Below are 25111 nucleotides of genomic sequence, written 5' to 3'. Positions count from 1 at the left end.
GATCTAGGAGTAGTAACAACCGAATACGAATATACTGATTTTCATGTAATTCAGTACTCGTGAACGTGAGAAGTTAATTCAGAGCCAAGACGTCTTATTGTAAGGAGGTAATCATAACGCCATTAGATAAAAACTCATTGTGTATATCACTAGAGCTATTACACCCAGTCTCGAAGGTCACGAGTTGTCCAGGATGAAGCTCGAGTAAGGCAGGAAGCTAGAGTGAAGTCAGACGCCAACGTTTAATCTTCTTACCCTCATTATGAAGCATAGTCTTGACCTCTTTGTCACAGATAACGGGGAGGTAGACATATTGTCGCTGATGTAAGACCATCGCTGACAAGGATTTTCCAGAGAGTAGGTGGAATAACTCCAAACGAGCCTCGTGTAACGAAAAAAGTCAAATCGAAGGATATATATGATACAAAAAAGGCCGATCTACTTTGTATAACATGCATCATTTAGGCAATTGCAAAGTCTTGTTGTTACTATTAAACCTCTATAGTGAAAACCTCTTGATGCATAACAGAGAGACTTGTACTAGCTCCAAAAAAGCCGCTTGTTTCAACTCTCGCAGAAGGATAAAGGAAACGGGTACTTCGTCTCTAAAGAAGCCCGTTTATGAGCTTGGATGGTGTCTTTGTGTAATGAATGACAAGGTTGACAACTTCAACTGTGAAATGCTTAGTGACTAGGGTTGTTAGTTGACTGATTGTGTGATCAGCGAAGCTGCAAACAGCACTTGCATGTTTATTTTACGATCAGGGGAAGATCTAATAGAATCTTTGCCAAAATGTCTATGGGTCCAGTGGCCCTGGGAGCCGATGCCCGACTGAGGTATTGAGAGACCGGGGTCGCTGCGCCTCTTTAGTATGCCGCCTTGCTTTGCGGCGGAGCAAGGCAGCTCACAACTCGCTTCGCGGCAGTGGGAGACAAGCCCTGTCTTATGTACTGTGAATGGCCCGTAATCAGCCAAGCACTGTCGGAGCAGTACTCGTTTGCTGACAGGTAACACCATAGGTTTTGGCGAATAACATTGGCAAAATTCGGAGTGAGGCGCATGAATGAATGGAGATAAAGGGCTGTCGCCGCCACTCAACGGTCGCCAGGCGACTTGAGCCTTACCATGTTAGCTGACTTTACCAAATTTACACTTGTGCCACCCAATAAAGGGCGTTAAACATCTCTAGGCAGACTTGCAACAGCCTCGCTTTACCAGTCCCGGCATCATCTTGGCATTCGCTCACCCCATGACGGCGACTTGTTTGATGTCTTGTTATGCTGTGATCCCCGAAACAATTGATTTTGACAAATTCGCGCCTTTCTTTAAACCAGAAAAAACTCTTGCACTAAGAGCAGCATTATGGAAAGATCCGGACGAGCCTTCTTTGACTGTGCATCTGAGGCAGGGACCAGCGATGAGCCGCATAGCTTTGGGGTGTCGTCGACACCAACAGAGCTCGAGTACGACTTCTATGACGCCCTTGACGTATTTGCGGCTTCGGAAGCGTATCAGGTCCCTTCTGCCACTATCACTCACGTTGGGGTTCTGGGCGAGTTCACAAGATTCCATTTTGCACTCGGCAGCGGTCTCAGCTCGCAGGTTGTCCAGCATGTTACAAACGATGAGACAAACCAGATACTGCCAGCGAATACCGTATTGGCCCTGAAGATATTCGTATCTCGACCGGTAGTCGATTCAAATTCCGCCGCCAGGGCATCTCAGAGTGACGTGTTTGCTACGATCGTGAGAGAGATCAAAGCGATTGCCCACCCGCTGCTCCGCAGTCATGAGAACATTGCCCAGCTTCGCTTTATTGCCTGGAACGAGGCCCAGCCGTTTCCGATGCTGGCGATGGAGCTAGGGAACTATGGGACTCTGGACCATGTCATTCGAAGCCGTGGCAGTGACTCGTCAACTTTTTCATCTCATCAGAAACAACACATTACTCTGGATATTGCCGTGGGGCTGCGGGAAATTCACCGAGCGGGGTTCATACACGGTGACCTCAAACCAGAAAACATTATTATCATGAACCACCCGGACCCAAACCGTGGAGTTATCGCCAAGCTGCTAGACTTTGGCGGGAGCTCAGATGATATCCAGGGCGGACCGACACATTTTACTCCTTTATGGTGCGCGCCTGAAGTCCAAGGACAAAAATCGTTCATAGATTGGGAAAAGTGTGATATTTACTCCTATGGACTCGTCATTGCCAGCATCTGGGGGCGTAATACCACGGACCAGCTTTACGGCGTTCAGGGGTCGAGCACTCAACTACAAACCAGTGTCTTGTCGACGTTCGCTAGTACCAACCCACCGACTAGCAACTTTGACCTGATGATGCGAGTTAGGAAGATGCAGACCTTGGATTGGAAAGATACCAATAGTCTTATATCAGTTCTTAGGAGCCGACTCGTGGCCAAGGTCCAGTCGAATGACTTGGATGTTCCCCAACTAGTTGGCATCATTCTTTCGACATTGCATACAGAGCACAGCATGCGGCCAACTACCCAAGAGATTATTGAAATGTTGCAGCCAGTTTTTAAGCGCCTTATTCGGAAGGTTCCAATGTAGGTAGTTTCCCACAGTGTAACTTGATCAATGTACTCTATTACTAACAAAAGCACTGTGAACCAGTATTGCACTAGATGATGGAACTGAGAGTGATGGTTACTCTAGTGGTGGCAATATTGGAGCAGAAGAAAACGAACAAAGTGATAATGAGGAAGACGATGAGGAATACGATGAGGAAAACGATGAGGAAGACGATGAGGAAGATGATGAGGAAGATGATGAGGAAGATGATGAGAGATACAATGAGAGAGAAAAAAATGAAGAGGCATTCCCTAGAAGCAAAGGACAAGAGAAACAGACACCCAGTCTGTTGACAAAGCACTCTCTATTTAGAGACTCAGATCAGAGTGGTTCTGCTCCGGGAGACGATTGCGGGGAAGAGAACCCAAGAACTGATGCTGGTACCGATACCGGCAAAGACAGTTTTCAAGCCTCAGACTTTCTTACTTGGACCCTTCCACGAGTCTTGGCTTGGCTTCACTCAAAAAGCTCACGTCATAAAAAGCGCCGTAGACACGCGTATCGACTAAAATGCGTAGAGAAACCCGAAGGCAAACAGTCTCCGTCCGATGACGAGCTGGCTGTCAGGAGGTGTCAGCCACGAAACGAAGGAGTTGAAGAAGATCTAGAGCCTAGCGAAAGGAATATATGCGACGAAAAACCAGAATTCGGCCACATTTTAGAGGAGAAGCTTGACGAGGATGGAGAAAAAGTAAGACTCCAGCAAAGGACCAACATTGTTAAGCGAGTAAGTTACTTCGAAACTTGAAAACAGCTTGACTCTACTAATTGACCAGACCAAAGATGTGGACCATTGGAAAATCGCAGTTGATGCATCGTCATGGTGGACAAACAGGTCTCGGAATGATCTTTTTTTTATCTACCGGCAACATCTTGCTGCTCTCGGAGATATTCCAGATCCTGTGGAGTATGTCCGAGGCCTTAATATTGAGGATGTTTCTGTTTCCATCCCGAATGACCAGTTGCCTTTGGAGTTTCTTCACGATCTGCGCCGGGCAACCATGCAATGGATGTCAAAAGTTTGCCCTGGGGTTGGCCCTGGCGCCATCCCGTTACAATATCAACGCAAGAGCCTACACGCATTCAACCTCGCCATGTCCAACATATCAGGGCTGGGGATACCACGCAACAGAAAGCTCGGAGCGGCGTGGATGGCTGTTGCGGCTTTACAAGGATACGACAAAGCGATTTCCTTATGTCCCCATATGGTTTCAGAGACCGAACTCGGGACCTCAGTTCCTTCCAGACTTTTTCTGTGTCTAGATGCACTTCGAGGGTTACGAGGCGCTGTTGACCGTCTTGCGCAGCACTGGCCAGCTCATTGGGAAATGGTTCAGAAACTTCGACGCCAGAGGCCTCACCTGTGTGAAAAAGACGGAGTATTCTGTATATTCGATTCCCAGAGAGCTGTGCTGCACTATTATGAGGATTCCCCCATCGCTCAAGACTTTTACGGGGGTCAATTACCTACTGTGCGAAGAGCAATGATGGCTGGGACCGTTTCCGACGTAAGGGAGATACTGGAAAAAACGGTTGGGAAGAGCTTTATGCCTCAAGATGCATCCGAAGAAATACCCATCCTCTTTCACTGGCTGGCATACTCTGGCCTTCCGGAGACCGAGGCTAGCCAGCTTGCTCCTCTGGCATACGAAGCGGGAGCCCGTCTAGACACTCTCGGCAAGGTTCACACCATCTTTCTGGGCAATGAGCGTGAAAACGTGACACCATTCCTCGCATCTATCTTGAGGGGCCGCCCTCTTGTGGCTCTTGCGATTCTCGCGTTACACGAGGAACACAACGAGCCTATTATAGACTTCCCGGACGCTCTATACTTTTCATCAATGTACTTCCAACACAAAATCGCTAGGAAGATGATCTCCCTTTCCAAAGACAAGCCATGGCTTTGCTTCAACGGGTCGCATCGATGGGACTGCACAACGAAATTTCTTTCGAGTGTCGTGCGTTTCATGACTCTTAAGCCTGGGGGTGACCAAATAGCAGAGGCCGAACGATTTGCTATTCATGGCGAGAACTATCACTTAGCCAAGAACGAGACCGAGCGATTACTCTTGCAGAGCGGAGCAGAACCGTCGCGCGAAGCCATCGAAAATGTCATATATTACGACGACACCAACAGCCTTGAGAAGCTCCTTTGTCACTCAGGTCATTCCGAATTTCTCCAGCATCTTGGAAGGAACTCTATTGAGCTTGGACAACTTTGTATAGAATGGGGAGCCATTGGTTGCTTCAAGTACCTCTTGGCCGAGAATATCATTCCTGCTAGAAACGACAGTGGCGGTGGCAAACTCGTACATTTCGCTACTTGGAAGCTTCCTGAAAGTAGAGAGTTTCTCTCCCGTCTTTTGGAGCATGGTGCGGATATTATGACTATTGACGATCAAGGCATAACAACTTTACACTGGGCCATGTGGCGACGAGACATGGTTGCTGTAGAAATGCTTTCTCGACACTGTTCTCAAGACCAGCTTGATAAACTGCTCAGCCGGAATCCCGAGACCGGTCGCTCAATATTCTCTGACCTTGTCATGAAAGATATCTTTCGCAATGGGTTAAGTGTACCTTTTGAAGGGCTAGAATGGTTGGCGAACCGTGGTGCCGTACACTACATGTATCATGGGACAGATGCCAAGACTCAGAAGGATTGGGCGTGGCCTGTCTGGCACAGCATCGTCGAACAACCCAGGCCGACGACGAGAGCAACTCAGTTGACCCAGACGAAGTTGGTATCGTTTTTACTAGGCTTGGAAGCATTTTCGGAAAAGATGAAGACCGAAATGTGCTCAACTTGTCAGGAGCTAATACTCCACCACGCGGCTTACAATGGCCATTCTGGCATTGTACGACTGCTGCTTCAACACAATTTCGACGTGAACGCGCCATGTTACTCACTTAGGTGGCAAAGGAATACTAAAAAGATGACAGCCTTGGATCTTGTATGGTCAAGACTAAGAGACGGCGACATTCCAAAAGAGTTTCAGGCGGCTGGTCGACTCGAAGTAGCCAAATGGAACGAATCCCTCATCGAGATCGTCGAACTTCTTGTTGCAGCTGGAGGGAAGGGGGATTTCTTTTACTGGGATCGAAGATGGGCAGTTCAACAGGAGGTTTCGGATAGCCAACCCTGGGGTTCGACGCTTCTTTTCAACGGCGGGCAGGCCGTGGTTGGGAGCTGGCCAGAGCCATTGCCGCCGAGTGCTCCGTTGGTAGCGGATGAAAGGCCCAAGGCACGAAAGAAAAAGTCTTCCAGTCGTAGAAACCAGACACTGCCTTACTTTGATCGAAAGTATCAGTTGCGAAAGGCCCAGAACGATGAGGAATGGAGAGCTCTGGAGCCCAGCGATTCCGACTCGTCTGAGAGTAGCATAGAAGACGATCGCAGGAACTTGCCTATTTTGTTTTGGACAGAACAATATTCTCCACGGGAAACCACCAAAGCTTTGTTTCTGAGCGGAAAACGTAATCCGCAGGTTACTGGCGATTCAACAAAGAGAGTTAAGGAAGCTTTGATACAACTCCCTCGTTGGGTTCAGCCCGACTATGTTGAAGGCCTAACGACACCGCTTCACATCGCCGCCTTGAGAAACGATGCTGCAAGTCTCAGGTCCATTCTGGAAACTGGTGATATTCCAGTCAATATCGGCGATGAGCTAGGATTCACTGCGCTAAGCCTTGCGGCTTGCGAAGGTCACGAAGAGGCCGTTCGGGTTCTTTTTGAAAACGGAGCAGTTCTCGATAAGCCAGCATCGCACGGATACTTTGAAGGAGGTCAAGCGATACATGTTTGTTCATTTCTTTCCTTCACGAAGCCTTCTATGATTGAGCTCCTGCTTCAGCTAGGTGCCGACCCCAACTCCAAGACTCTCGTGAAGAATGGCAGGAACCATACGGCTTTGACTGGCTGTCTCGATGAACATGACAGGCCTGAGATTGTCCAGGTACTTGTTGCCGGCGGTGCCAGTCTTGAGCCGTTTGCAGACCCGGAACAGAATGCTCTTGCGGTCGCTGTAACCAACAGGCGAGTTGAGAGTCTCAAACTTCTTTTGTCCGTTTCGTCCATTCCTTGGAGAGGGTTGAGAGGAAAAAGCCTAGTACAATTTTCTTTGCTCTATCCAAAGTATGGTGATTCGATCGTGAAACTCCTATTGGACTTTGCGGCTCAGCACCCTGATTCCCCGCATGCTGCACAATTTCAAGTTAACGCAGGGGACAATTCCAACTTGACCGCCCTATCATATGCCGCGTTAAAGGGAAACGTCGCCGCCGTCAAGCTGTTGCTGGCACGGGGCGCAGATATTCATGCAGTGGATCATAAAGGATGGACTGCGCTGTTCTGGGCCGTATGGGCGAGAAGCCCACAGGTCGTTGCGATTTTGCTGAAGAAGGGGGCAAATGTCCATGCTGCTGATGAAAAAGGGTTACAGCCCCTGAATCACGTATTGAAGAATCGGATGCCGAAGAAGGCAAACAAAGTCGGCAAGACTCTACTAGAGCATGGCGCCAGCTTCAATGACGCCATCACCATCGAGCAACTTCCTAAGGCTTTGAGCTGCGCCGCACAGATTTGGCGACTAGACTATATACGAATGCTGCTAGATCGCGGCGCAGACGTCAAAGCACCTTCGAACAAAAACGGCTGGACAGCGCTGCTGGCTGCTTCGAAACATGGTCAACTAGGTGTTGTAAGGCTATTACTCGACCGCGGCGCAGAAGTCGACGCATCCACTCGAAGAGGGAAAACAGCTCTGCACTTAGCCGCAGAGAATGGATATCTGCATGTTGTAATGCTGTTGCTTGATAAAGGCGCAAACATCCTCGCTATGGACGATAAGGGACGCTCGGCATTGTCCCTGGCGATGGGCTCTGTCCACCGGAACGTCGTTGACTTCCTCATTAACCACGGCGCTAATTTGAGCTCGCGAACCCGAGAAGGAGACGATGCTTTGTTCTGGGCAGCGTCAAGGGGCCGTTTGGAGACAGTAAAGCTTCTCGTTGCGAAGGGTTTGGATGTCAACGCTGCCAACAGTGATGGGAAAACGCCCTTGTTTGCTGCGGCGTGGAACGGCCATAGAGATCTTGTCAACTTCCTGCTTGACCAAGGGGCTAGCATCAACCACAAGAACAAAAAGTCTTCTACCGCAATTATGGAAACGATTGATTCCATGGCCGCATATGTCTTGGACTGTTTCAATCGTGGCCGGGAGGGTAGAAAGGTCCCCCATGCGCATCATCACGCGCTACTTGATACGCTAGGGATTCTGGTCTCACGAGGAGCTGATATGGCTGTACTCGACGAATTTCGCTATTTCAGAAGTGACCACAAGAAGAGGTTCAAGGCTGAAAGAATTCGTATGTGTGACGGCGAACGTGTGTTCTCAACAGTATTTGTAGACGAGGAAGATCAAACTCAAGCGATTGCGGGGGTGGAATGGAATCCGTTGGATGAGTTAGTTTCAGCCTAGAATTTGAATGGAAACATAATGGATAAAGGAATGGACTGTCTTTATGTAACGATAAAAGTGAACCCGCAATACGTTGGTATAACTGTAGTTTATGCACCGTCATACTTTACTTCAAGTTGTTTATACATGCTGCCAAGTTGTTTTGTCTTGGCGATTATCCCTAACAAACGATTGGGGTTTATCAAATTGCGAAACAAAGTGCCATAGACTAGGCAAAGTAAGAATTGGGCGCAACGCGACGGTAGTCAATCACAGTGATCAAATCTGTACTTACCCCATATCGGCTGAGATGAGCCAGAGGTAGGAAACATGAATGAGAGTGTATTTCATAATAGTGTACAAGCCACATTGACGTCAAATCAAGCAGCATTGTAGATATGGCTACGAGCAGTCCACACGTACAACAGTCAAAAAAGCATCAGCCGCCAAGCTATTCCAAAAGGATACAAAAGGAAATGGGCCCTAACCAGGGATCGAACCTGGGACCTCTCCCAGAGCTGAGATGTCATAGACAACCCTAAGGGAGAATCATACCGCTAGACCATCAGGGCTGAGAGCGCTATTTAATGCGCTGCGATGTGGGGGATGGTGTTTGTCTGATTCAATTTCGTTCATGATGGAACATACGATATTTTCGTGATGGTTGTGGAGTTGAAGCGGGTCACGGTAGGGTTGAGTCGGTAGAGTTCGCCGTGCCAGATTCTTGGGTGGGGGACAAAAGAACAGCGGAAGAGCTTCGGGTGGGGTGGGAGCAACGACTTAGTCGAATCATCAAAGCATACACCATTTGTTCAAAACGGACAGGCCTCAGATGCCGGTGTAATGAGTTTCCAAACGAGTGGTTGTTATTAAATATACACATTATATGGTGGTATCTACTGTTGCCATACCAGGCAATGTTTTATGTACCCAAATTCAAGCCCTGACGCCTTGCCTCTTTTGTGCTTCCCAAATGCAAATGAATGTGGTAGTTTGTGAGCGAGTGTGTAGTTAGAAGAATCTGAATCCGAAGATGCTCTTGATCCAGCCGAGGATGTTGTCGATGAGACCGCCGAGAGAGCTGATGTTACCACCGTTGCGAAGCTCCTCAGCAATCTTGGCAACGCGTTGCTTGGTGGCGAGCCACTTATCCAGAACCTTTTGGTCAGGAGCATTGTAAGTGCTAATGCGGGGAGGCAGCGCCTTGGTGCACTCAGTGAGGCTGTTGATGTTGTTGACACCGAGCAGAGAAAGGCGGATGTATTCGCGGGCATAGTCCTGGAACGGGTATTAGTATTTAAGAAATGGCAGGCAAAAGTAGGAATGTCTAGCGCTTACCTCATTCCAGTGAGACTGTCCGCCGGGGCCGGCAAAGGCCTGGAATTCATCCTTGATGCGGTCGTCCTGGGCGAGAACGATGTCGGAAGCGAACTTGAAGACACGAGCGGGCGCGTTGCCGAGAGTCTCCTTGTAGAATGCGACATCCCAGACACCGGGAGTGCTGTCTTGCGGGTCACCGGCACGCTCCGGGTCAACAAAGCGTTGCTGGCTGGTAGTATGGGCGCCAATAAGAGCAGTCAGTCCGTGGGGCTTGATGGTCTTGTTCTCGAACAGCTCAATCAGGTAATCAGCAGAGCCGGTGACAGGGGGGAGCATGTTGTCGGGGCAGTTGCGGGAGGAATCTTTGCGGCCGACATAGGTGCGAACACGGGGGCCGAGGGGGCAGACGACGGTGGCAACGTTGGCAGAGAACTGGATCAAGTCGGCCATGGAGATTCCGTATCCCTTGTAGTTGTTGTACCAGATCTTGGTCTGAGCGACGATCTCCTGAAGACCATTGTTCTCGCCACGGTTCATCTCATCAGGGGAGAGAATGATGGAGCCATCAGCACCGCCATAGTCGCCGGTGTACTTGGACCAGCCACCGGCATCGTGGAAGCCGAGACGGATCGCGGCACGGGCATAATCCGTGCAACGGCCAGCCTTGCCCCTGAAAACACCCTGAAGATCATTGGCAATGTACTTCCAAATGCAGCAGGTGTCGGCGGCACAGGCTGGAGACCCCTTGGCCGGGAGGTTGTTAGCTCTGCCAGACGTGATGTACGCCTCATCGCTCTCCGGGTTGTCGCCGCCGGTAAGGAGGGACTTGACGCTCTTGCCGACGGTGGTAAGCTTAGAGTCTTCGAGGGTTGCGATATCCCCGAGAAGCTCCGTGGAGTCATATTTATCAGAATCGGGACCATTGTCATCCGCATTCACACGAGCACGGATATCGGAGAAGGTCTTCTTCATGCCCGGATAGCCGAAGACGGGGGTGGCCGCGAGGGCAGCGGTAAAGAGAGTGACACGCATGATAGCGGAAGTGAACGAAAGTCAACAGGTACTAAGAAAGCGAGAGTAATGATATGTAGTACCAAGTTATTATCTTACATGAAGGAAAGGACGACTTAAAAAAGTCAGAAAGAATGTGGAAATGGTGAAAGACCTGTTGAGGCGTGAGATGATGATCCAAAAGTTGCGACAGAGAGGGGCACCTTGGGTCCATTATATCTCCCCATCAATAACCTGGTGGCGTGGCGGTCTTTGCTACTCTTCAAGTTTATTCTTGGTAAAAGGAGCCGTCCCAGAGTTTAGGTGTGGAGATGAGTAGCGCCGACCAGTCGACTAACCCGGGGGCGCTTCGGAGCCATCAAAGGCGTTTGAGAGTTGCTTTCTTTTTTCTGTCATGACTTGCTGCTCGTATTGGGCCGAGCTGATTCAGTCCGAGCACAGGGCACTCATGCTACGCCTCCACAAGCTATGCAGAACGAGACGAGAATTATGTTGGATGTTATTGGACAGATACGCCGGGGCTGGCCCAACGGGGAAAAGGGGCCTCGACGGCGAGGAAACAAAGAGGTCTGTGTGCCGGCTACAGGTAGAGCGCACCATCTGCTATTCTCTCTCTTTTCTTGTCGATTTCTTTCAGCGGATTATTTACTGAGAAGTTATCAGTGAGCAAAATCTTGGGCTTGAAGGTTGAGTCCTCATCTCAACTCCATGCAGTGTCTCGATATGCAATGCATCGTAAAGTAAGCATCTATCATCCCATCTTCCTACGCAATGCCAAGAATAGACTTGGCTTGTGCTGCAGAACATACCTTAGCTCTTGAAATTCTCTTGGATCTAACCTAATCTGATAGAATCGAATGAACTCCTTTCCTGTTCCAGAGTCTAACTCTCCGCTTTTGAAAATGGGAGCACCTTTGTTCAGGGGTAGCGTAGACAAATCACTTTTTCTGCAAAGGGAAACGTTTGTTTTAGCAGCACCGCTCGCCTTCAGGAGAGAATTCAGCCGCTAATCCCATTTTGACAGTAGTCTTCTAACGGTGTGACTTGGCCTGTCAAATGCCTGAAACATTACCAAATTCGAACACGAGACATCGTTGTACTAGGTTGTCGGGGAGCAGGGCTCGGGGAAGATGTTCGCCGTCAGGGGTGGGTATTCAATCATTTTCTTGATCCCATTATCCTTCTGCAGCGTCCAGAAATGTCCTGGGCTGACCATCATTTGAGGACTACTGATGGGGCATTCCCCTTAACTGACCAGAGAACTCCATACTTCGCCAGTGGCTCACCAAGAATTGAGCTCATAAGCACTCTCTGCGCTCCCAACACGCCTTGTCATCTTATCCAGTTAGTCGCTTCTTCGATTGAAATTGTCGGCTTGTTTCTCAATGTCTCTCATGGACCGTGTGGCTGATTCCTTTCCACTACCGCCTTGCCAAGAGTTTTGACAATCAAATGTCCCTGACTGCTCCCGCGTTTGACAACCTTTCTGCTTCCCTTCGATGACGAGCCACGAGGCTGCTGACAATCAGTCGACACGGACTGGTCAGACTCGGAGCTGAGAAAACAAGCTCAGTGCACATTTGCTAGCATCAAGTCTGAGCATAGCCGCCTTTTGAGGGGTTTTCTGAACAATGCAGCACACGGCTTCGACCGACAAAGATAGCTAGCACCGGAGCGTTGCTATCTTTGTTCACCATGCTTTGTCTTTGACCTTTCATCCTTTGATCGTGCTTGGCCGCCACCTCGGCGGGTGCGGTTATTCGGTGCCCAAGCTTCAAGTGTCACTGCTCAATGCTCTAGGCGCCCTCGTGGTGCCAATGTCACCCATCAGTGTCATGACCCTACTCCCAACTGCTCTCACCGTTTTTGGGGGAAGTCGCTGTGGCTAAACCTAACCACATCCTCCTGGTCTAGCTGCCAATAGCCCCCAATTTCGCGGAATGTCTGCTCGAAGCCGGGAAGAATCTCATTCATGTCCCTTGCCTCGACGTCGAACATGTCGGTGCACTGAGCGGCTTGGAACTTTTCGGAATGGTCGGGCATGTAAGCTGCTCCGTCAAACTTAATGGCGACGTTTACGTTGACCTCGGGACTTTCTTCACTGGAGGCTTTCTTGTAATGCCGTAGATAACCTCCTTTGACATCTCGATTCCACCTCATCACCTCAAGTGACACCGTCTTCAAAAGGCCCCCATGGAGGAATGCTACGCGTCCGTCATCGGGATGATGTTGTGCGAAAGAATGTCCGCAGTAGAAACCGTCGTTTTCCGTCCCGACGCTCGTCAACCATTTCTTCGGCTTGCCAAAATTGGTTTTCAACGCGTGCCACGCGAAACGAAACATGTCTTTGTCGCCCAACAACATCTCATTGTAGTATTTTCCCTGCTCGTTATTGAGCCATGACGCAAGTTGCAAATGGTACCAAAATCGCGTCTTGTCGACAAGCAGCTGTCCGCTTTCCTGTTCGTACTCGGCCATTCGACACGGAGTGTTGAAGATCGCCCAAGCAGGATTCTGAGGTCTAGTGCGAGCGATGTCGGGCCAGAATACCGAGTGGTACTCTTGATACTGAACGGAATCGTACAGGGTCGCCGGGTCCAAGATTGGAATGTTGTCCGAGTCTAACAATATTGGCTCGGCCCATCGGGCATTCAACAAAGCTGCTGTCTTTAGTTGATAGTTAATACCGAAATATCCGTCCTTCTTTATGTGCACAATGTTATGTTCTTTCGACAAGTCGTTGTAGTATATCGGCGTGTAGAGCGCGTTAAGGTCCGCCATGACTCCGATATCCATCTCGTTATCCCAGTAGTGAATCTCAATGGGTATTGACGAACCGAGCTTCTTCAGCTGGCGTAAGATCACCTTGACGCGCATTATCGTGTCGGCATTGCCCGCGACAATGACCAAACCCCTCCCGAAAAATCGGTCCTTGACGCTTGTGTACGGTATCATGCCACTTTTGACAAAGTCGTGCCATTCGCGTCGCCGTAGCTCGATCTCCAACACTGGCCTATCCTCGAGAACCCATTCTACCGAGTCAGAAAATTGGAAGTCGACGTATGTATCTGCTGGCCATGTGCATGTTGCGCGCGCCTGTTTCTGAGAAATGCCCTTCTCGATTATCACCGCAGCAAAGTGCGGAAGGAATTCGTCAGCAGTTGCTAGCTTATGGGCGTCGAATGCGAGTTGCGCTTCTTGCGCCGGTAGCTGAGCATTAGCATTCTTGTCGACGATGGGAATCTCGACGTGATCAGGAGGAGGCATGTCAATCCTTGGATTTGCGTCGGACTGAGGCTGTTCAGGCGATAGGGACTCTGTCCACTGCGCTGACTGTGAATCGGAATTCGCATCGCCACTCCTGAAAAGTAGGATGAGCACGCAAGTGATGATGAAAGCGAATGTGATGCGTGCCCGCTTGATTCCCGCCATGATAGGCACAGTAATTCAATTACTCAAAATAGCGGCGAACAAGCCCAACTTCGAGAGATTGACCGTGGGTGGACATCGACTGTATATCATCAATACCTACCTTGTCAGAGATAGGCTAGAACAGCTCAATCAGGGTTGCTGGCCTCGGTCCCCAGCCATTCAAAATCGCGCTGATCCTCATGTGAATGCTGCAGGGGTGCTCTCCCGCGTGTGCAATCCGTCGTTTGTCGTAGCATTGCGCGGTGCGGGGTTCATCGTATTCTTGGGCGCGCCGTCATGAAGCTTGGTTATCGGTGGGTTGGCATCACAAACATCCATTGGCTGGCTTCCCCGGGGATTGTCTCCGTTTGTTCTTCCCCGCATTGCCGTGGTATGCGAGTAAACTGTCTGGGAGATTGTCCGATGGTCAAGCCGGCGATTTGCCCCAAAGCGGTATTCGACTACAGGTATCGCACGTGCTCGTCATAGGATATCTCGGATGTTGGAGCATAGATTCTTACAGTAGATACAGTGTCTGCTCCCAGCGTATAATCAGCCATACATGTAGATCATCATCCTCTTTACAGCTTTGCGCGACCTATTTCGAGGCTGTTCCAGTCATCCTGTGTAAATGGGACATATGTGTTGCCTTTTCCGTGCTTCTCAATCCATAGGAGTTTATCGCCGCCTTCGATTTTACTTGGATCGACCCCTTGGTTCTTCAGCGGTACCTTATTCTGTTTGTTATTGTGACTCGCTTGGCTTGCGTTTAATAAGCGGATGAAAATCGGAACGGCATATCTGGGCAATTTTGATCGCGAATAGCTATAAAAGTCAGTGACAACGTTCGAGAATCCCGAGTTTGAGACGAACCTCAAAAAGTCGGCAAAATCAAACGATTCCTTCCTATCAGCAGCGATGTCCAGTGCAGCAGCGCCAGCTTTTCCATCATGGCCGGGGAGAGAGACACCGTAGACTACTGCCTCATTCACACCGGGATAACTTCCAAGGACTTCGGAGACCTCTGCTGTGGACACATTCTCGCCCTTCCATCGGTAGGTATCGCCGAGGCTTTTATATGTCAGCAATAGCTTCTTTGAGGAAACCGAAGCGGCCACTTACCGATCCAAGAAATACCATTTACCATCACCATCGCGTTTTAACGAGTCACCAGTCCGATAGAAAGTATCCCCCTTCTTCAACACGTCCTTCACAAACTTCTTGTCTGTTGCATCTGTGTTGTTGAAATATCCAGGAAACGCCCGCTCTCCCGGGTGCGCGACCAGAATCTCTCCGCCAACCTCGTAAGGCATCCGAACGGCAAGCCCGGTCTTCGGGTCTCTCTTAACATCACCAGTTTCCGTATCGATCGCAACGGGAACTATCATGTTTCTGTATCTTAGCCGGAGCAGCAATCCGTAATGGCCAACGGCATGGGCAAGAAAGTCTCCCCGCGACAAGTTACGAAGGTCCAGTACGCCCTCGGTGCTGTTGTAAAACTCGCAAATCGCATCGACGCCGAATCGTTCTAGGAAGCGCTTCCATACGTCTGGTCGGCAGCCATTTCCTAGTACGGTATGGATGCTGTGTTCTTTGTCGCGCGGTGAGGGCGGTGCTGCTACAAGGTATCGGAGCGTTTCGCCGACGTAAACGAACCACGTTGCGTGGGATTCGCGAATGTCGTCCCAGAATGTGGAAACCCTGAACTTTGGGGCCATGCAAACGGTTGATCCTGCCTATTCAGTGTCAGCATGGCAGCTATGATGACGCGTAAAGTCTAACTTACAAGCATTTGCGAAATCATTACGATACCTCCAGTCCCATGATAATATGGCTGTTGTTGTTGTTGAGTTAATAACAAATTATCATAGAGGGTCCGAAAGAAAGAAGACTAACCATGCATATGTAGCATCTCTCGCTGGACCCTGGTGATCTTTGCATGACGAGGCTGCTTAAGCCAGTAGCAGTGACGGCGGGAAACGCAACTGCTTTGGGCAAGCCGGTTGTTCCACTGCGAATGTTAGCCTTTAACAGATAATTGTAGCAGCAAGAGGGCTCACCTCGTGTAAAATAATGCCATTGGATCACCTGGCTTTATACCTTTCCTCAGACTGTCAGGAGGTCGTATAGGGTCCCTCTGGTAGATATGCGGTCTCTCCTCTACCAAGTTGATGACCCGAATTCCATTCACATCTAACTCAGTCTGTACATCTTGGTACTTATCGGCGACTTCTGGAGGCCCATCGACGAGGATAAGCCTCGCGGTACTGATTTTTATGCAACCAAGGAGCGCCTTGCCGGTAAGATTGTAGTTGATCATGGCCGGAGCTGCACCGATGGCCAACAAACCTAGCCAAGCGAAGGCAAAATCGGGCGAGTTTTGCATGAAAAATGCAACAAAGTCCCCACGGTTAATGCCATGTGAAAGGAAATATTGGGCATATTGGTTTACTCGATCGTAGGTTAACTTCCATGACACACTACCGTTCCGCGTCCAAATGGCTTCTTCATAAGGATTTCTCTGCGCGGCTTCTTCGAAGATGTAATATGGCGAAACCCGATCATTCTTAACTGGCAAAAAGAAAAGTTAGGGTAGAACTCGCTATAGATAGCGGCCTTGGTCTTACTAGCGTTTTCGATAGCCCTGGCCGTCATATAGCGACCTCGAAGCCATCGTATGTCTTTCGAGAGGTGATACTTGGCATCAAGATACATTGTGGTGGCTACGCCACCAGCCACCGCAGCAGCCGCTGATTTCAGTGTTAGCGCTTCCACTGTCTGGCCAGATCATACTGCGCTCGAATCTAGGGAATAGCTCCAGCAGGCAAATTAAAGAGATGGGGAGTTTGGAAAGCTTACCCAGCGCCATGGTCAATATTGGATCTAAAAGCTTTATCAGTTATGTCTACTCAAAACAATGAAGGTCAATCGCGCAAAAGAGCCAGAATCACGCGATGAATGGATGCCAGTTGTAGAGAGAAAGTTGGGGACCAAAAGTAGGGTCCCCCCAAAACGGGGTTCAAATGTGTCCGTTCGAACCGGTCATTATTTTCTAATCCTCTCCGCTGCCAGTGCCGACTTTTGGAGCTTGATCCTTGTGAAACGTGGGGGTTCGGAGGAAACGAAACTCCGTCAGTTTGCCTGTCGCTTCAAGACTGGGGAGGGATGGCCACGGAAAAAATAACTGCGCCCATGGTGTTGGTTACTCATTAGCAGTTTCGCTGCTCTGCCCCATTCCCGTCTTTAAACTCCACCATCGGGAAGCTACCCGGCATTTCTCTAGCTGCCAAGCATAGAGCGACTTTGATTTGGCATATTATGCAAAGCAAGATGAATGTCTAACCACTCTAGACCTTAGCCCAAACTGCAAGGCAACTAGCGCAAACAGAAGTTGGGGAAAAGCGCGAGGCATAGTTAACCGCCTTGGAAACGTAAACTCAGTTCTTACTCGTAAGGTTCCTCCGCGCGTTGCCGAGTGGAAGAAGAGGTCCGGCACCCTGCCTATGCTCGGTTACAGGACCGGATGTGGAGAAGATGAATATTTACTCCCTCGCGTTCGGAGGGACCTGATTGGGGTATTGTGGTTCTTGTCCCACCGTCCGACCATCCGACGTCTGAGCTTCAGGGATTCAGCTTCTGGAACATGACGAGAACGAGAGAATCGGCCACCAAATACCCGAAGTCCGAATCCCATTCCTTTTTTTGGTATTCATTGAACGGCTCTTGAACGTCATAGCAACACATAATTGATGTTGGTACCATCAAGCATCACACGGCAGCAGTCATGAGTGTCAAATCTTTGACCCCACATCGCCGTTAGCTGTCAAGCATGTCGGTCGGCGCATTACATACCTAATTGAAAATTAGACGGTGGAAGACTACGCTTGCTAGTATCCTAGTTTCCAGAATGTAACTTAAAGCTCCATGGTAATGTAGTGAGGTATGCTACAGTTAAAATGATGGCGCCTAAAGCCCACTACATCTCTATTGGGTGGAACCAACTTGCGATGCAGCTTGCTGCAATGCAAACTGTCAAGAACAAGTATGCTTTTCCCGTATGGCGTTTTCTTTTTCTGACATTGAATTATAACTTTTTCTCGTACCATAAACCTGGTTACTATTCAAAGCCATTGGAGCTTGGCGCAGAGCATCTTTTCCAGAGCAAGATACATCAGTTCTGCTGTGTCAACCTCGAAATACCTCCTCTCAATTCTCTGAAAAGAAAGGCGGCAAGTGTGAAAGCGAAATGAAACATTCAAAGTTTAATAAGATGTTGTGAGCAACTATGTTCAACAAATTTGACATTAATTGTATGCGCGCGAAATCAGACACGGCCCAGCCGATGAGCCGAGTTACGCTCGGGTATCAAAAATGCTCAGAAAACCTACACTTCATCTCGGAATGAAAAACGCCAGACAGCCACGTATTTCTTTTTGGATATGTCAAATGATGCAGTAGGTACTCCCCTGTATACCCTCGATATGTACCAAACTATTACCCTTTACCAACTCGCTTTCGAGAATGTGGTACCGTTGTGTTAATGTTTTGACGCTTGGAAATGCTACACGTAGCGATACGGAAAGCTGTGCCAGCTTTGCCATCACTATGAATGAAAATGTTAACAGCTGTTGACCTCTGGATGTTTCGGTGAGTCTAACCTTGAATGAATATTATTATTATGGCGAAAATTGCGCCCGCAATTAGGAGCGTTGCCAGAGGCTCGAGGATGGTTGGGTCTTTCTTAATCTCCTCCGCCAGGGTTCGACTCGGTGGCTCCCCGGGCTGCTCTGGCGGTGTCGGCTGTTGAAGCTTAGGTATTCTGTCTTTCTCACGATGTTGGTATCTGTCGTCGCTGTGCTCTGTGGTTTCGCCATGGTAAGGGGTCGCTTCGAACAGCCTAGCCGGTTCATTCATGATGACATCTGCGTTACTTAAGGGCCCGCCTCCAAGAAACGCATCCGCTTTAGTGGCCAGTGTAGCTGCGAGGTCGTGAAAGCGTTGCAGAACCGTATCGTCAGTGTCCAAATTTTCGGTAGAATCAAACGTGACTTGAACTCCCCACATTGACCAAACGGCGTCCCGATATGCTTCAAGCTCTGTCGCCTTATCCTCTGACGTGAAAAGCATTTGCCATCTTTTCAGGTCAGAATTGAAGTCCACCATGTAGTCGCTGTGATGAAATCCGTCGAGTGCTTCAACCATTGCTCGTGCGAGAGACAGGAACGGGATGGTGTCGTGGATACTCACTGGGATCTCTCCGCGGCATAATCTCCGCATGGCATTGATCCCAGCCGTCCAGCCGTCCCGATAGTCCGAGAGCCTAGATGAAAGTTCCTTGAATTTTGTCGATGACTTGGAGGCAGCCGTGAGCATAATTGAGTGTTGGCGAAGAAAGCGTTTCCACAAGGATTGTATGGTGGTCGTGCACACCATCCCTCTTGGCGAAAGATCTCGGCCGTCACGTTGGTCTCTTTGTATCTGAGATACGATTTTGATCAACCGGGCTATATGGATACGCTTGCCGCAAGCTCTCAAATGACGAATGGCGGCCAAAACCTGTCCACCGGCGTGGGTGAGCAACAAACGGGCGATGGCGTCGTGGCCGTTGCTCACGGCGGCACTGAGAGCAGTGCCTCGGTGATCAACGCCACTTACATCCACCTTTGTTTGTAAAAGTATATTTACCACTTCGTAGTTACCAGAGGCTGCAGATCCTATCAAAGCAGGTAGAAGTTTCGAGCCTGGTGTCGAAAGTAGCCGGTCTGCCTTTGCCCCATGGTCGAGAAGAACTTGCATAGTCGCCGGGCTACCGCTTGTCGCCGCTTGTACCAAGGCTTCTTCCATCTCTCTGCGCTCGTCTCTGAAAAGAGACTGCGAGCTAGATGACTCGGCGCGCTTGGCAAGCCCGTAGTGTCGGTTGAGTAGAACACGAAGAATCTCATGATGTCCATTGATCGACGAGGCATTGAGCAGGGAGCCAAGTTCGCCACGGGTGTTAAGGTTTGCGCCATGTTCGAAAAGAAGAAGAACAACTTCCTTGTGACCATTGGCTGCCGCGAGATATATAGGCGCTCTGTCTTGCTGGTCCTTCTTGTTGACATCTGCACCTCGGCTGATAAGGGCTCGCGCAACTCTAATGTCGCCAAACTCTGCGGCAATGCATAGAGGTGATTTCGAACAGTCGATTTCAAACACTGGCGAGATGATGGTTAGTAATTGAGCTTCCCCTACATGGTCTAAAGAGATCAGCTTACCGTCAGTGTCAGTTCCAAGATCGAGAAGAGCTTGCACGAGACTGATATCTCCGCCCATAGCAGCATTCATGATCCAGTCGTTGACGCTGAAAGTCCCTTCCTCCAGTTTCTTCGTCATAACCGGGCTCACTCGTGAGTCCTTCACAGTGAAAGCCTTTCGCTCCACATTCTTAGCCTTGGATATCGTGAATTCTTCTCGCGTTTTAAGTTGGCGTGAGTCTAGTTCGAAAGCTTCGGAGCTTATTACCGTCCTTTTGTAGTAAATGAATTCGTCGCTTTCTTTGCAAGATTTGGAAACAGCGTCTCGATCTGTTGTGAGACCCGCACCGTGAAGCTCGGCGCAAAAAGGGGTACTATCCAACTCATATCTCATACCTGAGCCCATATCGCCCGCATACATTTCGTAAATCTGACTGGTATCCCGGAAGGCTTCGTCCAACCGATCGATCTGGGTCTCGAGCTTATTAGGGGTTTCGTGCCATGTTCGTGGCGGTCGGCTGTTGTCCCAAGGTGTGAAGTCGCCAAACCTGAAGATAGGCACTCTGAGGTCATTTCCATTCACTTTGAACATGTGTTCGTTGAGAAGTCCGTAAACCAGAAGCTCCATCTCTAGAGACAACGACATTGCCTCTTGCGATTCGGAACTTCCAAGAGCAGCCGAATATACCTTCTCCAACTGCTTCTTTAGGGCCTCCCTGTCGTGGAAGAGCGTTCGTGCATCAATGTCTCTGTACTCGCATTTTGGCCTCTCGTGCCAAGGCAGAACGGAAATAATCTCAGACCAGAGCGCGTCGCTCAAGAATCTGACTTGGACATTATTCTTGGATGCTGTTACGAGGAACGAGAAATCAGCAGGGAAATGGGCGCCTTTGCATGGACAGTTTGCCGAGCAGAACCTCAACGCGGATTCCTTGATGTGCATGCCAAATCCGAGGGAATCCGTGTAGTACTGCTCTCCTCTATTTGGAATCAGAACAGAGCTTGTAAAGGTCATTTGGTTTCGACTCACGATTCAAATTCCTCAATCAGACGGAATTTCTTGTCCCCGTAACGATAAGGGCAAACTTCTTCGTAGATGTTGTCTACTGCATCACGAGAAATGACTAACTCGGGAGCTTCGCTTGGCACGAGCTCATGGAATAGCATTTTATCCGCCCCAAGCATGATGACGTCTTGGTTAATCGAGTCAACCTCAGTATCGGATCCCGAAGCTTGGTGCGTATGTTCGCTACTCGTCTCAGCCGAGGGAGATGGATCACAGATGGGGAATATGGATTGAGTTTCGTCGTCATGGAATTCTTCGTCCGTGGGCTCTTCTTGGTGGCTCTCATCGTAAATGATCTCGGCATCAGTTTCCATGGGGGTACATTCCATAGTATGGCCTTCTTCCGACTTTCGCTTACGGAGACGAACGGCAGCACGCTTCAGCAGGTTTTGGGACTTCGCCGGCTTGATATCGTGACGGAAGCTGGTTTTTCGGTTTTTGCTGTTGTTCTTGGCAAAACCCCATCTCTTCAGGCGAGTCTTGCACATCCGGACACTGTGATGTAGTGGTAAGTAATCTTTCTTCGCAACAAGATGATATAGAAGTCTATAGCAATCCTTACTTGGTGTGGAAGTCATTCTCCCTGGATAGAACCTCGACCACATCTTCCAGTCGCAAATCTACATCTAGGTAGTAGTACTTGATGACTTTCTTCATAGTTTCCCATTCTGTCTCGGGATAGGATCGCGGCGGCTGACGATATGTTTGAGGCGCATTTTGGGGGTCTATTGTTAGAGGATCAGACACATACTGGGCTGTATCTTCTGGTGTTGTGTAATGAGTGGACCTCTCCTCTAGCGTAGGACTTGAAGACCGAAACCGGGAGCTCAAGCGCTTCACGATGCCCACCACCGAGAGAGGCGATACCCTCCCGCTACTGTCATCTTGATGGGACATGTTGTCGTCGGAGATTGCTCTCAACTGCCGAATCAGGCTGGCACGGCTTTAGTGGCATTTGGGAAGACTCCACGAGCTCGAGACAAGGTTCCTGCGCTAATGCCGACGAAGAGTATATAAGCAACGGTTTTCAAAGTGAATGGCAAAACGCGATTTTGGTCGGTCGGCAGAAATGCACTTGGGAAAGCAAGACTTTTGCAGAATTCATGGTTGACGACAGCAGGCCAGGGTCAAAGTGCGCGAACCAGAGTGTGAGGCCGCCGTAGCCAATGTGCGCCCACCAGGCGTCACTCGCCTCGCAGGGACAACTTCCACTTTGGTATATGGAGGGCAAAGGACTCTGCCTTGAGGCGACAGGGGTGCAAAAGACCTCGCATGCAGCCAGTCAGATTGCGCGTCAGACATGTGTGGTGTATGCAGGGGTGTTGGGAGAGAGAAGAGAAAAGACTGCGCAGTTTAGCGGATCGGGACTAAACGGCAGTCGCATGATCTGCATTCCACGCCTCATTTATGGTAATCCTGCTCCGCAAATGTCACAGGCCGTTATATCGAAGGATCTTGAATCCTTCGCCTTCGGTCGCTCCCTTTCCCGTTGTCGCATGAGCTGGTAAGAACTTTCAGGTCTATCGTTCGTAGCTTGGAAGAACATTCTCAGAAGACCAGCTCCTACCCAGATGTCTGGGAGCACACACATGCTCATATATTGCGAGGGAGCGGGTTTTGCTCACTACCCATGACCATCATTGAGAGGCTGGCATCGGGCATAAATGCCCTTCTCAGATGTCTGTTTACTATGTCAGATGCGGCGCAACGCCGAACGCTGGCGCCTCTCCCGAGCAACCATCGCGCTGGGTTGATCATACTGACATGACAGCCTTCTCATATCTCTCTCTACTACCTACAACCGCGCTTTGGTTTTCATCTCGTACAAGTTACTGTTGCAACGACTGGAAGAGAGAAAACGGAAGAGACGCAAGGCCCGCCGAGAAAATGTTTCCGCCGCCACCGCCACCGCTCCAAAATTTCCGGATCCGTCTCTCGGGCTCGATGCGCCGTGCCCCAGATTTACTGGGTTTGGTCGGACTTTGGAGCTCGACAGATTGCCCGCGGAAGCCCAGGACGTCCTCCACCGGATACCAGATTTCAATCACCTGACGCAGGCCCCGAACCCTAAGCTCGCAACCCATTCCACATATTGCTTTACAACCTCCTACTTTGCATAAATAATGGAGGCACTCACTTACGGGCTGAACTTCTATTTATTGGGTAGTGGTGAACCGCACAAAGGCGCCATCACCTGTCTGTTGGGCCCAGGGCTGCCTAGGGTCGACAAGAAGTTTGGCAGCTAGTCTCTTTCTTGCGGTCATATCTGTGAACACTTTTTTGACAATAGGCCTGGGTGTCAACCCTTCACCGTGGGTGGTCTAAACAGCCATTGTCGCACTCTAAATCTTTGGCTTCAACATCAATAGAGCAGGAGTGCGGACTTCTGAGGCATACCCAGCGGTTTCTGGGTAATCTTTCTTCATAGGAGCCAAAGTATGATAAGGATATTGTTTGATTTTGCTTTTTAACTTTCATCATTTTTTATTTTATTTCTTCATCTTTATAACCTAACATAGAATATGTCTTTCCGTAAGTATTAGATTTTCAACACTCACAACCCCTAATATCTTTAAGCCTATTACGTCTAGGTTATAGTCTTAATAGCTGTTACTATTATCATTTATTTCTTAACCTTCTAGACTTTGTGGTGTCGGATTCGAAGCTGTGGCTATTTACCCGAGAAGCTATCTTCAACTTACAGCGTAGTAACCATCACAGGGGTTGAAAACAACGAAAAACTCTAGGAACGACAGACATCAGGATATCATCCAGCCTTCCTGACCTATCCATTTGCCTACATAACTTGTAGCGTATCATTGGTGGTCGGACGCATTACTGCACTGTAGGGTATTGACTTGGGCACCTTTTACTTTGCCTTCGCAGGGTCAGCCCTTGCCCTCAATGGTTTAATTAACTCGATTTTATGGATGACGACTATACGTTGCAGCGCCTTAAAAGAAGCACACGACATAGGACTAGATAGGTCTGCCTTCATGAGAACACCAATACGAGAGTTTGGCAACACGGTCATCATGAGCGGTCCCGCGAGCAGGAGTGTCCCAATCTGGGAGATCACCCCAAGAGGCAGGGGGAAAGCAGTGGTGGTGGTGGCAACACAGACGCCAACGAGGCTGACAGAGGTCGTATGCCAGTATGCGCGACATGCACATTGCACGTTCGGCTGAAGTCTCAGCTCACGAGTTGCAGAATCTTGCGAAGGGTCCACAAATTCAGATGGACTTTGTGACAACAGTCAGGAGTGAACAGCTGGAGGACGAAGGTTTCGAGTAACAGTTGGCTTTAGTCCGGATGGCACAAACTTTGAATGTAATGGGCTATTTGTTGTTCAAGGGCGAAGGATGTCTCGCCGACTGTGTAGCTCCGCTGGGACAGACAGATAGAGTTGGGAAAAGTACTACAAACAAAGCATCTATAACGTTGACCTTCATATATTAGCCGAGAAGAAACCACGCATCGACGTGAATTTGCAGACTCATGCCGCAACATTAACATGCTACATCCAGCCGTGCGTTAATTTTGAGGCACGGAAAGTTTGGATCGTGTTACTTGATACACCAATCTTAAAACTGATCATACTTAAATCACTCCAGCGTTACTTGTAAACGGTCCCTATCCTTTTCTGTTTGCCGAAGACATTCACCACCGTCTCCTCATAGATCCTCTTTCGTATGCAAGTTCCATCCACAACTCTGATCATGACAACACCAAAAGTATGAGGGGCTATACTGACAAGCCGACAGGGGTTGCAAAGCGGGGCTCCAATCTAAGCAGCATAGAGACAGGGGGGGCTATTTTCCTGGCTATTTTCTGACATTGGACTAGTCTAATAGTATCTTTTTCTGTATCGAGAATCTTGAGAACCAAAATGCAGTCTGTCTACAAACGACTAGAGGATTGTCTTCCGTGGCGACGATACAGCTCGCCTGCTAAAATTGCCTTGTAGCATCCTTTCCACCGTACCAAGGTCTGTGACAAATGCAACAAGGCT

General features: G+C 49.3%; 4 protein-coding genes across 4 annotated transcripts; 1 reads left to right on the top strand and 3 right to left on the bottom strand.

Moving 5' to 3' along the window:
* Positions 1 to 1363: 1363 nt before the first annotated feature.
* Positions 1364 to 8079, top strand: CTRU02_210546 (Ankyrin-3-like protein 4; the record flags this gene model as incomplete). The annotated part of the gene is made up of 3 exons (XM_036730986.1): positions 1364 to 2574; positions 2642 to 3326; positions 3376 to 8079. The coding sequence occupies 3 exons, from the start codon at positions 1364 to 1366 to the stop codon at positions 8077 to 8079; spliced, it is 6600 nt and encodes a 2199-aa protein (XP_036577281.1).
* A 990-nt stretch (positions 8080 to 9069) lies between these two features.
* Positions 9070 to 10410, bottom strand: CTRU02_210545 (ligninase h2 precursor; the record flags this gene model as incomplete). The annotated part of the gene is made up of 2 exons (XM_036730985.1): positions 9070 to 9336; positions 9397 to 10410. The coding sequence occupies 2 exons, from the start codon at positions 10408 to 10410 to the stop codon at positions 9070 to 9072; spliced, it is 1281 nt and encodes a 426-aa protein (XP_036577280.1).
* Positions 10411 to 12246: 1836 nt separating this feature from the next.
* On the bottom strand, positions 12247 to 15592 carry CTRU02_210544 (family 71 glycosyltransferase; the record flags this gene model as incomplete). Its single annotated transcript, XM_070205470.1, has 4 exons — positions 12247 to 13750; positions 14674 to 14871; positions 14923 to 15536; positions 15587 to 15592. The coding sequence occupies 4 exons, from the start codon at positions 15590 to 15592 to the stop codon at positions 12247 to 12249; spliced, it is 2322 nt and encodes a 773-aa protein (XP_070060713.1).
* Positions 15593 to 18242: 2650 nt separating this feature from the next.
* CTRU02_210543 (rolling pebbles-like protein) lies at positions 18243 to 21587 on the bottom strand (the record flags this gene model as incomplete). The annotated part of the gene is made up of 3 exons (XM_070205469.1): positions 18243 to 18403; positions 18459 to 21013; positions 21064 to 21587. 3 exons carry the CDS (start codon positions 21585 to 21587, stop codon positions 18243 to 18245), a joined length of 3240 nt encoding a protein of 1079 aa, XP_070060712.1.
* Positions 21588 to 25111: the final 3524 nt, after the last annotated feature.

Source organism: Colletotrichum truncatum (genome assembly GCF_014235925.2).
Source record: "Colletotrichum truncatum strain CMES1059 chromosome Unknown Contig_0007, whole genome shotgun sequence".
NCBI classification, from domain to species: Eukaryota; Fungi; Ascomycota; class Sordariomycetes; order Glomerellales; family Glomerellaceae; genus Colletotrichum; species Colletotrichum truncatum.
Note: the sequence above shows the minus strand (reverse complement) of the source record. Positions and strands in the feature narration are given on the sequence as shown.